The 13,743-nt window shown below is 50.3% G+C and overlaps 1 protein-coding gene across 1 annotated transcript in view; it reads right to left on the minus strand.

The window, feature by feature from the left end:
• The window catches only part of LOC140425674 (uncharacterized), a 456,765-nt gene that overhangs the window by 332,990 nt on the left and 110,032 nt on the right, over positions 1–13,743 (minus strand). The window contains exon 6 of the mRNA XM_072510172.1: positions 1,189–1,245. Coding sequence (XP_072366273.1) covers positions 1,189–1,245 — 57 coding nt within the window. The remainder of the gene's footprint in view (positions 1–1,188; positions 1,246–13,743) is intronic.

Consider the following 13,743-nt stretch of genomic DNA (forward strand, 5'->3'; position numbering starts at 1 on the left):
TGGGCTGGCAAGGTGGATACAGAACTGGCTAGGTCATAGAAGGCAGAGAGTAGTAATGGAAGGGTGCTTTTCTAATTGGAGGGCTGTGACCAGTGGTGTTCCGCAGGGATCAGTGCTGGGACCTTTGCTGTTTGTAGTATATATAAATGATTTGGAGGAAAATGTAACTGGTCTGATTAGTAAGTTTGCAGACGACACAAAGGTTGGTGGAATTGCGGATAGCGATGAGGACTGTCATAGGATACAGCAGGATTTAGATCATTTGGAGACTTGGGGGGAGAGATGGCAAATGGAGTTTAATCTGGATAAATGTGAGGTAATGCATTTTGGAAGGTCTAATGCAGGTAGGGAATATACAGTAAATGGTAGAACCCTCAAGAATACTGACAGTCAGAGAGATCTTGGTGTACAGGTCCACAGGTCACTGATACGGGGAACACAGGTGGAGAAGGCAGTCAAGAAGGCATACGGCATGCTTGCCTTCATTGGCCGGGGCATTGAATATAAAAATTGGCAAGTCATGTTGCTGCTGTATAGAGCCTTAGTTAGGCCACACTTGGAGTAGTGTTCAATTCTGGTTGCCACACTACCAGAAGGATATGGAGGCTTCAGAGAGGGTGCAGAAGAGATTTACCAGGATGTTGCCTGGCATGGAGGGCATTAGCTATGAGGAGAGGTGGAATAAACTTGGTCTGTTCTCACTGGAACGAAGAAGGTTGAGGGGAGACCTGATAGAGGTCTACAAAATTATGAGGGGCATAGACAGAGTGGATAGTCAGAGGCTTTTTCCCAGGGTAGAGGGGTCAATTACTAGGGGGCATAGGTTTAAGGTGCGAAGGGCAAGGTTTAGAGGAGATGTACGAGGCAAGTTTTTTACGCAGAGGGTAGTGGGTGCCTGGAACTCGCTGCCGGAGGAGGTGGTGGAAGCAGGGACGATAGTGACGTTTTAGGGGCATCTTGACAAATACATGAATAGGATGGGAATAGAGGGATACGGAAGTGTAGAAGATTTTAGTTTAGTCTGGCAGTATGGTCGGCGCAGGCTTGGAGGGCCGAAGGGCCTGTTCCTGTGCTGTACCTTTCTTTGTTCTTTGTTCTTTGATTGTTTTTTACTGGGAGCCCTTTCACACTATCAGCGCGGAGCAATGTCAACAGACTAGCTCATTTCAAAAAGCTCAACGATCTTACCTGCAATCTGTCCACCGGCGGTGATGTGAATTGGGGCATTGAACATGTTTGCTGCATCTGATATTAAAGATTAAAGAATTCAGATTAAACGTTACATGTCAAAACTGCAATTCAAAATATTCCCGCCTGAATCTAAGTGCTCCTTATGGATCGTATTTACAAAATAATTTTGCACTGATTATCTTGAACCGGAATAGACACTGGGGAATTAAGCATGGTTCTTGAACCCAATCCGGGATGAAATCCATCAATTACCTCAGGATAACTCTGCTGGTGCAGTGGGAAGGATATACCACAGGACGGCAGTGGGAAGGATATACCACAGGACTGCAGTGGGAAGGATATACCACAGGACGGCAGTGGGAAGGATATACCACAGGACCGCAGTGGGAAGGATATACCACAGGACGGCAGTGGGAAGGATATACCACAGGACGGCAGTGGGAAGGATATACCACAGGACGGCAGTGGGAAGGATATACCACAGGACGGCAGTGGGAAGGATATACCACAGGACGGCAGTGGGAAGGATATACCACAGGATGGCAGTGGGAAGGATATGCCACAGGACGGCAGTGGGAAGGATATACCACAGGACGGCAGTGGGAAGGATATACCACAGGATGGCAGTGGGAAGGATATACCACAGGACCGCAGTGGGAAGGATATACCACAGGACGGCAGTGGAAATGATATACCACAGGACCGCAGTGGGAAGTATATACCACAGGACGGCAGTGGGAAGTATATACCACAGGACCGCAGTGGGAAGGATATACCACAGGACCGCAGTGGGAAGGATACACCACAGGACGGCAGTGGGAAGGATATACCACAGGACCGCAGTGGGAAGGATATACCACAGGACGGCAGTGGGAAGGATATACCACAGGACCGCAGTGGGAAGGATATACCACAGGACGGCAGTGGGAAGGATATACCACAGGACGGCAGTGGGAAGGATATACCACAGGACGGCAGTGGGAAGGATATACCACAGGACCGCAGTGGGAAGGATATACCACAGGACGGCAGTGGGAAGGATATACCACAGGACCGCAGTGGGAAGGATATACCACAGGACGGTAGTGGGAAGGATATACCACAGCACCGCAGTGGGAAGGATATACCACAGGACGGCAGTGGGAAGGATATACCACAGGACCGCAGTGGGAAGGATATACCACAGGACCGCAGTGGGAAGGATATACCACAGGACTGCAGTGGGAAGGATATACCACAGGACCGCAGTGGGAAGGATATACCACAGGACCGCAGTGGGAAGGATATACCACAGGACCGCAGTGGGAAGGATATACCACAGGACCGCAGTGGGAAGGATATACCACAGGACCGCAGTGGGAAGGATATACCACAGGACCGCAGTGGGAAGGATATACCACAGGACCGCAGTGGGAAGGATATACCACAGGACCGCAGTGAAGGATATACCACAGGACGGCAGTGGGAAGGATATACCACAGGACCGCAGTGGGAAGGATATACCACAGGACCGCAGTGGGAAGGATATACCACAGGACGGTAGTGGGAAGGATATACCACAGCACCGCAGTGGGAAGGATATACCACAGGACCGCAGTGGGAAGGATATACCACAGGACGGCAGTGGGAAGGATATACCACAGGACCGCAGTGGGAAGGATATACCACAGGACGGCAGTGGGAAGGATATACCACAGGACCGCAGTGGGAAGGATGTGCCACAGGACAGCAGTGGGAAGGATATACCACAGGACCGCAGTGGGAAGGATGTGCCACAGGACCGCAGTGGGAAGGATATACCACAGGACCGCAGTGGGAAGGGTATACCACAGGACGGCAGTGGGAAGGATATACCACAGGACGGCAGTGGGAAGGATATACCACAGGACCGCAGTGGGAAGGATATACCACAGGACCGCAGTGGGAAGGATGTACCACAGGACCGCAGTGGGAAGGATATACCACAGGACCGCAGTGGGAAGGGTATACCACAGGACCGCAGTGGGAAGGATATACCACAGGACCTATCAAATCACTTTCACTCTGCTGTGGAAACTCAAGATTTCAAAACTATACTCGGCTTTCTGGAAAATGGAGAATTTTTTTGTTTTGGTTGGAATGGCTGCTTCAGATTGGCCACCTTCACAGATTTTTATAAATCACCGAATTGCATGGCAGGAGGTCTAAAGTCGCCACTACACACACAACTCAACATCTCCTGACTGGTGAGAGACCAGTCAGTGGATTCAGGAGAGTTAGGGATTGACTTCTGGGTGACCGGTGATGGGGGTTTCACAAGCAGAACATGGAGAGTTCGGCCAAATTAAAAGTAGGACCGAAAAGGATTAATAGCAGTACCATGTGCTAGTAAGAATAAAAAATAAAGGAGATGCCAGGATATATATATATATTCGGTGTGAACTCCCCGTGTCCTTATTACATTGGTGACAAGGAGTAAACTGGTTTGTTGTCGACACTGTAACCTACTCAGCTGAGCCACCTTCCCAATTTTCTGGACCCAGGTTTGGATTTCTCTGATTGGCCGTGCCTCTGAGCATTTGACGCCGGTGTTGAACACTGGAACCAATACACAAATGTGTTATATCTTCTGGGCCAACAATATCACAGAGAATGAGCGCCAGACGGTCATACTGTTGTCGGCCTGTGGATCACATTCTTTCGGGGTAATCTGCAGTCTCACATACTCAGCGATGTTGGATATGCCAACAACGACGGGGTAATCACAACGTTGGGCATTTATTAGAGGCCCACCAACAGCCAGCAAGAGATAGAGGAGCAGATAGGTAGAGGGATTTTGGATAGGTGCAAAAGTAACAGGGTTGTTGCTGTAGGGGATTTTAACTTCCCCTATATTATCATAGAATTTACAGTGCAGAAGGAGGCCATTCGGCCCATCGAGTCTGCACCGGCACTTGGAAAGAGCACCCTACCCAAGGTCAACACCGCCACCCTATCCCCATAACCCAGTAACCCCACCCAACACTAAGGGCAATTTTGGACACTAAGGGCAATTTATCATGGCCAATCCACCTAACCTGCACATCTTTGGACTGTGGGAGGAAACCGGAGCACCCGGAGGAAACCCACGCAGACACGGGGAGGATGTGCAGACTCCGCACAGACAGTGACCCAGCGGGGAATCTAACCTGGGACCCTGGAGCTGTGAAGCAATTGTGCTATCCACAATGCTACCGTGCTGCCCACATATTGACTGGGACTCACTTAATGCTCGGGGTTGGATGGGGCAAAGTTTGTAAGGTGTATCCAGGAAGGCTTCTTCATGCAATAAGTAGATAGACCAACTAGGAAAGGGGCAGTACTGGACCTGGTATTGGGGAATGAGCCTGGACACGTGGTTGAGGTTTCAGTAGGGGAACATTTTGGGAGTAGTAACCACAATTCCATATGTTTAGAGTACTTTTGAATAGGGATGAGGGTAATCCTCACGTTAAGGTGAGGAAAGGAAATTACGATAACATTAGACAGGAATTGAAGAATTTGGATTGGATACGGCTGTTGGAGGGTAAATCAACATCGGACATGTGGGAGCCTTTCAAGCGACAGTTGGTTAGGATTCAGGAAAGTCACGTTCCTGAAAGAATGAAGGATAATATGGGAAGTTAGGGAGCCTTGGATAACGAGGGATATTTTGAACCTCGTCAAAAAGAAAAAGGAGACTTTTGTACAGTCTGGAAGGGTGTGGACAGTCAAAACCCTTGAGGCGTATAAAGAAAGTAGGAAGGTACTTTTGCGGGAAATTAGGAGGGCTAGGAGGGGTCATGAAAAGTCCTTGGCAAGTAGGATTAAGGTAAATCCCAAAGCTTTTTATTCAAATGTAAAAAGCAAGAGGGTGGCCAGGGAAAGGATTGGACCATTTAAGAACAGTGGGGGGAATCTATGTGTTGAGCCAGAGGAAATGGGCGAAGTGCTAAATGAGTACTTTGCATCAGTGTTCACCAAAGAAAAGGACTTTGTGGAAGATGATTCTTGGGTAGGGTGTGTGGATAGTCTGGATCATGTTGACATCGAAAAGGTGGAGATATTAAGGTAGATAAATCTCCTGGGCCGGATGGGATTTATCCCAGAATACTGAGTGAAGCAAGTGAGGAAATTGGTGGGGCTTGACTGACATCTTTAGTATCCTCATTGGCTACAGGTGAGATCCCAGAGGACTGGAGAATAGCTAATGTGGTACCGTTGTTCAAGAAAGGTAGCAGGGATAATCCTGGAAACTATAGGCCAGTGAGCCTCACGCGGTAGTAGGTACATTTTAGGAGAGAATTCTCAGGGACAGGATTTATACCTGTTTGGAAACAAATGGACTCATTAGCGATAGACAGCATGGTTTTGTGAAGGGGAGGTCGTACCTCACTAACTTGATCGAGGTTTTTGAGGAGGTGACAAAGATGATTAATGTAGGGTGGGCGGTGGATGTTGTTTACATGGACTTCAGTAAAGCCTTTGACAAGGTGGCTCATGGCAGACTGGTACCCAAGGTGAAGTCACACGGGATCAGAGGTGAGGTGGTATGATGGATACAGAACTGGCTCAGTCACAGAAGGCGAAGGGTAGCAGTAAAAGGGTGTTTTTTCTGAATGGAAGGTTGTGACTAGTGGTGTTCCACAGGGATCAGTGCTGGGTCTCTGTTGTTTGTAGTATCCATGAATGATTTGGAGTAAAATGTAGCTGGTTTGATTCGTATGTTTGCAGATGACATCAAGGTCGGTGGAGTGATAGATAGTGTTAAGAATTGTCAGAGGTTGCAGCAGGACATAGATAGGTTGGAGACTTGGGCAGAGAAATGGCAAATGGAGTTTAATCTGGACAAATGTGAGGTAATGCATTTTGGTAGGTCGAACATAGAGGGGAAAATATACAGTAAATGGCAAAACTTAGGAATAGAGAAAGTCAGAGAGATCTGGGCGTACAGGTCCACAGATCTTTGAAAGTGGCAACACAAGTGGACAAGGTAGTCAAGAAACCATATGGAATGCTTGTCTTCATTGGATGGGCATCGAGTATAAAAACTGGCAAGTCATGCTACAGTTGTAGAGAACCTTGGTAAGGCCGCACTTGGAATATTGCGCACAATTCTGGTCGCCACATTACCAAAAGGATGTGGAGGCTTTGTAGAGGGTGCAGAGGAGGTTTACCAGGATGTTGCCTGGTCTGGAGGGTGTTAGCTATGCGGAGAGGCTGAATAGAAGTCTACACGACTATGTGGGGCATGGGTAGAGTGGATGGGTAGGCACTTCTTACCAGGGTGGAGGGGTCAGACACCAGGGGGCATAGGTTTAAGGTCCATGGGGCAAAGTTTAGAGGAGATGTGCGAGGCAGGTTTTTTACACAGAGGATGGTGAGTGACTGGGACGCGCTGCCAGGGGAGGTTGTGGAAGCAGATACATTAACAACGTTCAAAAGACACCTTGACAAATAGAATGGGAAGAGAGGGATACGGCACAAGGAAGTGCTGAGGATTTTGGCCAAAGATGGTATCATGACCGGTACAGGCTTGGTGGGCCTAAGAGCCTGTTCCTGTGCGTATTGTTCCTTGTTCTTTATTCAACCAGCTTGTGACACTTGTGACGCAACACTTTAACCTGACCCTGTCGATAAATGTTCAAAGATATCGGATTAATAAGGCAGAGAGGTCCACCAGTGAGTTTGTCAATGAGTTTATGTCTTCTCTACAAAAGATAGTTAAGTTTTGTAAGTATTGAACTGTTTTGTCTGATATGCTCCGCGATCGCTTGGCCTGCGGTATCAATAATATGGAAACCCAGAAAGAGCTTTTGGGTGAAGCGTCCCTGACCTTTCAGCAGGTGCTGCAGATCTCCCTCTCCCAAGAGAGTGCGGAACGCGGCATCCGAGCAATACAAGAGACGGAGGTGAACATTTGAGCCACCACCCCTCACGTGGTACCCCCGTGGCCTGGGGGGTACGCCGCTGCGGCACTGGCCTCTGGGCAAAGAGCTGGTCACCGAGGTGTGCGACATCCCCAGACTCGACTGTAGGTTAAATCTGGAAACCGGTCTGGTTGAATCCGCTGGCAGCAGAAAGGCCGGCGATCCAGGCGCCTCAGTCCAGGTAGGCATCAGCCCTGGGCCGGGCCTGGCATCTGGATGACCCAGAAGAGGCCGAGGATGAGGCTGAGATGCAGCTGAACGGTTGAGCAGTGTCCCGTGTAACTCTATTTGCGTTCCGATAGAGTTACTGGTCAAATGCCCCATATGGAGCCGGATACGGGAGCGGCTGTTTCTGTAGTGGCAGTCAGCACTTTTGATCTTATCACACAAGGAATGCATATTCTGTCTCTGGCCGAAACAACAGCTTCTTTGGCCACTTTTACAGGGGAACGGCTGAATATCGTGGGGTCGTTGTGCACGAGCCTGAGCAAATTCCCAGAGGTTTTCCAGCCTGGTTTAGGAATCACTAAAGGGGCCGTGGCTAAAATCCAGGTGGATCCGGAAGCTCAGGCCGGATATTTTCCTGCCTGCCTGGTTCCCCACACGACGGTGGAGGAAGTAGAGACCGAACGTCAGCGTTTGGAAAGTTTGGATAATATTCGGCCTTTGCGTTTCGCTAATTGGGCGGCGCCGGTGGTCCCTGTAACAAAGCTGGATAAGACAGTCTGTGGAGACTATAAATTGACAGTGAACATGGCTTTGAGGTTACACCGTTACCCTTTACCTCGCTTTGAGGATTTATCAGCAACATTGGTCAGTGGCTGTACATTCATCAAATTGGACAAGAGCAACGCGTGTCGGCAGCTGGAGCTCGATAAATCCTCATGGAAGACCGTCACAATCAACATGCACAAGGGATTCTATGAGTATACCTGGCTACCGTTCAGAGTCTCCTTAGTATGCGCAGTCTTCCAGCGCGTCGTGGAGAACACCCTGCGTACATTGCCGCGCATTGCAGTGTACTTGGATGACAGGGGCCACGGAATAAGAACATTTGCAAAACTTCAAGGCAGTCTTGAAACGGTTTTCTGAATATGGGGAAGTATGGCAGCGTGAAGTGCGTGTTTTACACAAAGAAGTGGCATATTTGGGAAATCGAGTGGACCGAGGTGGCCTGGACCCAGTCGCCGAGAAGGTACAGGCAATTAAAATAACACCCGCTCCACGGGATGCCACGCAACTTCGCTCTTTTCTGGGACTAGTGAATTATTATGGGCACTTTATTCCTAATCTGGCTGCTAACCCCCCCCCCCCCCCCCCCCCGCCCCTGCACCTCCCTCCACTTGCTTTTCAAAAATGTGCCAGCCTTGGGTTTGGAGCAAGGCCCAGGATACAGCGTTTAGCAAGGCGAAGCAGCGGTTATCTTCCTCAGGGGTGTTGACACATTTTGACTCCTCCAAACCATTGTACGTCACATGGGATGCTTCACCATTTGGCATTGGGGAAGTTTTGTCCCATCGAATGGACAACGGCCGTGACTGTCCGATTGCTTTGCCATCTGGACCACTGGCTATGATTGCTGTCTTAAATTTCATGGACTCTTTGCCTGTCACTGCCTCATGAGTTCGTCACTGGACCAACCCTGTACTTACCAAGGTGCGTCATCTGGTGCTATACGGTGGGCAGCATTGGCAGCTACCAGAGGAATTGAAGGCTTTCTCCTCAAAATTGTCGGAGTTGACTGTTTAGGCAGCATCCTTCTATGGGGCACCAGGGTTGTTGGTTGGGCAAAGGGACAGGCTACTGTACTGAAGGACCTTCAGCACGGATATGTCCAAAATGAAGATGCTGGTGAGTTTCTACGTCTGGGGTCCAGGAATGGACACGGATATCGAGGCCCAGCAGTTCTCCATCTGTCAAGGGCACCAAGTTTCCCGTGGCTGCACCCCTCCATCCTTGGGAGTGGCCGGCGCCCTTGGGCCCACGTGTACACCGATTTCTCTAGTCCCTTCTTGGGTTCAATGTTTCTCGTCCTAATGGATGCTCGAAGTGGCTGGAGGTCCACAAGATGGCGCCGATCACCTCCAGGGCGACCATCGACGCTTGTGCATTTTGCTTTCCACCCATGGAATCCTGGAGGTGCTCGTGACTGACAACGGGGCCTTGTTCATGAGTGAAGAGTTTGCTGCTTTTGTGACGAGCAACGGGAATCAGCAAGTCCGCACAATCCCATGCCATTCAGCATCGAGTGTTTTGGCAGCGAGGCCGTGCAGACGATTAAACGTGGGCTCAAGAAAGACACCCGGCTTGATGCTCACAGGCAACATTTTTATTCTCGTGCAGGACGCCACACGCAGTTATTGGGGTGGCGCCCGCTGAGATGCTCATGGGGCGTAAGCTTTGTACGCAACGGAGTTTGATTCTACAGGGCATTGGTGCGAAGCTGTGTCAACCAAGATTTTCAAGGACATTGCTGACTTCGACACTTTGCAACAGAGAGCTCGCTGGCTCTCTGGGATTGAGATCAGGAAAACATTTTTCACTCAAAGAGTACTGAACCGGTGGAATTCTGGACCACAGAAGACTGTGGAGGCCAAATCACTGAATATATTCAAGAAAGAGATAGATCATTTTTAGATTTTAGTGGCATCAAGGGATATTCAGAGAAAGCAGGAATATGATATTTTTTATGATCCGGGACCAGACACCAACAGTTGCTAGGATACCAGAGGGAGGGTTTCAGTTATCTGGACCACTGGGACCTCTTCTGGGGCAGCTGTGACCTGTATAAGGACGGGTTGCATCTAAACTGGAGAGGCATAAATATCCTGGCCGCGAGGTTTGCTAGTGTCACGCGGGAGGGTTGAAACTAGTATGGCAGGGGGGTGGGTATTGGAGCAATAGGTCAGAAGGTGAGAGCATTGAGGGAGAACTAGGGAATAGGGACAGTGTGGCTCTGAGGCAGAGCAGACAGGGAGAAGTTGCTGAACACAGCGGGTCTGGTGGCCTGAAGTGCATATGTTTTAATGCAAGAAGTATTACGGGTAAGGCAGATGAACTTAGAGCTTGGATTAGTACTTGGAACTATGATGTTGTTGCCATTACAGAGACCTGGTTGAGTGAAGGACAGGATTGGCAGCTAAACATTCCAGGATTTAGATGTTTCAGGCAGGATAGAGGGGGATGTAAAAGGGGAGGAGGAGTTGCGCTACTGGTTATGGAGAATATCACAGCTGTACTGCGGGAGGACACCTCAGAGGGCAGCGAGGCTATATGGGTAGAGATCAGGAATAAGAAGGGTACAGTCACAATGTTGGGGGTTTACTACAGGCCAGCGGGAGATAGAGGAGCAGATAGGTGGAGGATTTTGGAAACGAGTAAAAGCAACAGGGTTGTTGTGATGGGAGACTTTAACTTCCCCAATATTGACTGGGACTCACTTAGTGCCAGGGGCTTGGACGGGGCAGAGTTTGTAAGGAGCATCCAGGAGGGCTTCTTAAAACAATATGTAGATAGTCCAACTGGGGAAGGGGCTATACTGGACCTGGTATTGGGGAATGAGCCCGGCCAGATGGTAGAAGTTTCAGTAGGGGAGCATTTCGGGAACAGTGACCACAATTCAGTAAGTTTTAAAGTGCCGGTGGACAAGGATAAGAGTGGTCCTAGGGTGAATGTGCTAAATTGGGGGAAGGTTAATTATAAAAATATTAGGCATGAACTGAAGAACCTAGATTGGGGGCAGATGTTTGAGGGTAAATCAACATCTGACATATGGACAATAAGGGAATAGTGTAGATGGGCTTTAGAGTGGTTTCACAGGTTGGCGCAACATCGAGGGCCGAAGGGCCTGTACTGCGCTGTAATGTTCTATGTTCTATGACATGTGGGAGGCTTTCAAATGTCAGTTGAAAGGAATTCAGGACCGGCATGTTCCTGTGCGGGAGAAGGATAAATATGGCAAATTTTGCGATCCTTGGATAACGAGGGATATTGTAGGCCTCGCCAAAAAGAAAAAAGAAGCATTTGTCAGGACTAGAAGGCTGGGAACAGACGAAGCCTGTGTGGAATATAAGGAAAGTAGGAAGGATCTTAAGCAAGGAGTCGGGGGGGCTAGAAGGGGTCATGAAAAGAAATTGGCAAATCGGGTTCAGGAAAATCCCAAGGCTTTTTACATGTACATAAAAAGCAAGAGGGTAGCCAGGGAAAGGGTTGGCCCACTGAAGGGCAGGGGAGGGAACCTATGTGTGGAGCCAGAGGAAATGGGCGAGGTACTAAATGAATACTATGCATCAGTTTTCACCAAATAGAAGGAATTGATGGATGTTTAGTCTGGAGAAGGGGGTCTAGATAGCCTGGTGTGGTAAATCACTGTATTGTACTGTTCTACTGTTACACGCCTGGGCTTGTCCCTGCTGGGTCCGAACCACTGTAGTATATAATCTGTGTATTGTGGTAAAGTGCCACTGTATTATATGTAACGTGGTAAACTATTGCCTGCTGGCTCCGCCTCCCCTCGGGCTCAGTATAAAGGTGGCTAATCTCTGCCGCTGCCTCAGTTCGGGATCCGAGGCCAGGCGGCGTTCCGTTTAGTTTATTATTAATGCCTCAGTTACGTTCACCACTCGTCGTCTGTTCATTGATGGCATATCAATTTATTAAACTAAACATCTGAGATGAATTCATCACTCAAGCCTGATCGCCTGCAGCTGGACCCACAGGCAGCCGACGCCACTGCAACATTCGAGCACTGGCTAAGCTGCTTCGAAGCGTACCTCGGATCCTCCACCAAACACTTCACCGACCTCCAAAAGAAGCAGATTCTCCTCGCACGGGTGAGCCCGCAAGTCTTTCCTTTCATCAGGGACGCCCCCTCGTATACGGATGCGATAATGCTGCTGAAGGGACACTATGTAAAGTCTGTAAACGAGGTGTATGCTAGGCACCTCCTTGCCACGAGACAACGCCTTGGGGAATCACTAGCAGAATTCCTGCATGCCTTTCGGGTACTCTGCCGGAACTGTGCTTGCCAGGCAGTATCGGCTACCCAGCACGCGGAGCTGCTGATCAGGGTCGCTTATGTCGCAGGCATGAAATCAAACTATATCCGCCAGCGATTGCTAGAAGGGGGGACACTCGGCATCCCAGAGACAGTGCAACTCTCCAACTCGCTGGAGGTGTCCTTCCAGAATATGGAGGCCGACACTGCCGACCGCGCGGCACCCTCATGGACCTCGTGGGCGCCGGCATCATCTGACCCGGGTGCGGCGCAAGCCTTTGCCGCGCAGCAGCCCGCCAACGCTGGAAGCCCGAAGTGCTACTTTTGCGGCCAGGGTAATCACCCCAGACAACGCTGCCCTGCACGGAACGCGACTTGCAACGGGTGTGGGAGGAAGGGCCACTTTGCGAAAGCGATCCAGGCCCGATCTCCCCCTAAAACTCCTAGGCCCAGCAGCCCGTACTGGTCAATCATTTGGTCCATTTCTCGTTGGAAGACCGAGACCCCATTGGTGACACCGAAGGGAACCCTGAGGAACTGGTAGAGGCGGCCATCCACCTCAAAGGCAGTGTACTGGCGGTCCTCCAAGCGGATAGGGAGCTGGTGGTACGCGGACGTCTAGTCACTGTGGAGAAGACTCGATACTGCGCCATCTGGTTGACCATGTCAGATATGCGGGGGAGGGGGTACGCATCGAGCTGCGTGTACCGGTTGATGGTCTGACTGTAGTCGATGACCATCCCGTGCTTCTCCCCAGTCTTGACGACCACCACTTGGGCTCTCCAGGAGCTGGTACTAGCCTCAATGATCCCTCTCGCAGGAGTCGCTGGACCTCCGGCCTGATAAAGGCCCTGTCCCGGGCACTGTATCGTCTGCTCCTAGTAGCAACGGGCTTACAGTCCGGGGTGAGGTTAGCGAAGAGCGAGGGTGGGGCGACCTTCAGGGTTGCGAGGCTACAGATGGTGAGGGGGGTGGCAGGGGTCCACCGAACTTTAAAGTAAGGCTATGGAGGTGGCACTGGAAGTCGAGCCCTGTGTGGTAGTATGTATTAGGGGTCATGTGGGACTGGAAGCCCTAATGTCATTGGCTGACAGATCCCGGGTCCTGGCTGGCCGTTGACCTCTAGCTCCGCCCTGAAGGCGGAGTATAAGAAGCCGGAGTCCTCCCCCGCAGGCCAGTCTACTACCGAGCTGCGGGGGAACAGACACGCTTAATAAAGCCTCATCGACTTCACTCTCTTCGTCTCTCGGAGTCTTTGTGCGCTACAATTTATTAAGCGTGTCTAAAAAGGACAATGGAGCTCAGGATCATCCCGGAATGCCTGAGGATCAGCCCCCACGCAGTGAACGCGGCAGCAGCCTTCAAGCACTGGCAGACTTGTTTCGAGGCCTACCTCAGAACGGCCACCGGCCGGGTCACAGAAGACCAAAAACTACACGTCCTGCACTCGAGGTTAAGCACGGAGATTTTCTCCCTCATCGAAGATGCGGAGGATTTCCAGACGGCGTTCGCAGCACTGAAAAGTCTCTATGTCCGCCCAGTTAACCAAATCTACGCTCGCTACCAGCTCGCGACGAGACGGCAAAGGCCCGGAGAATCGATTGACGAATTCTACGCCGCGCTGCTGAT

The sequence above is a fragment of the Scyliorhinus torazame genome, chromosome 6, assembly GCF_047496885.1.
Source record: "Scyliorhinus torazame isolate Kashiwa2021f chromosome 6, sScyTor2.1, whole genome shotgun sequence".
NCBI classification, from domain to species: domain Eukaryota; kingdom Metazoa; phylum Chordata; class Chondrichthyes; order Carcharhiniformes; family Scyliorhinidae; genus Scyliorhinus; species Scyliorhinus torazame.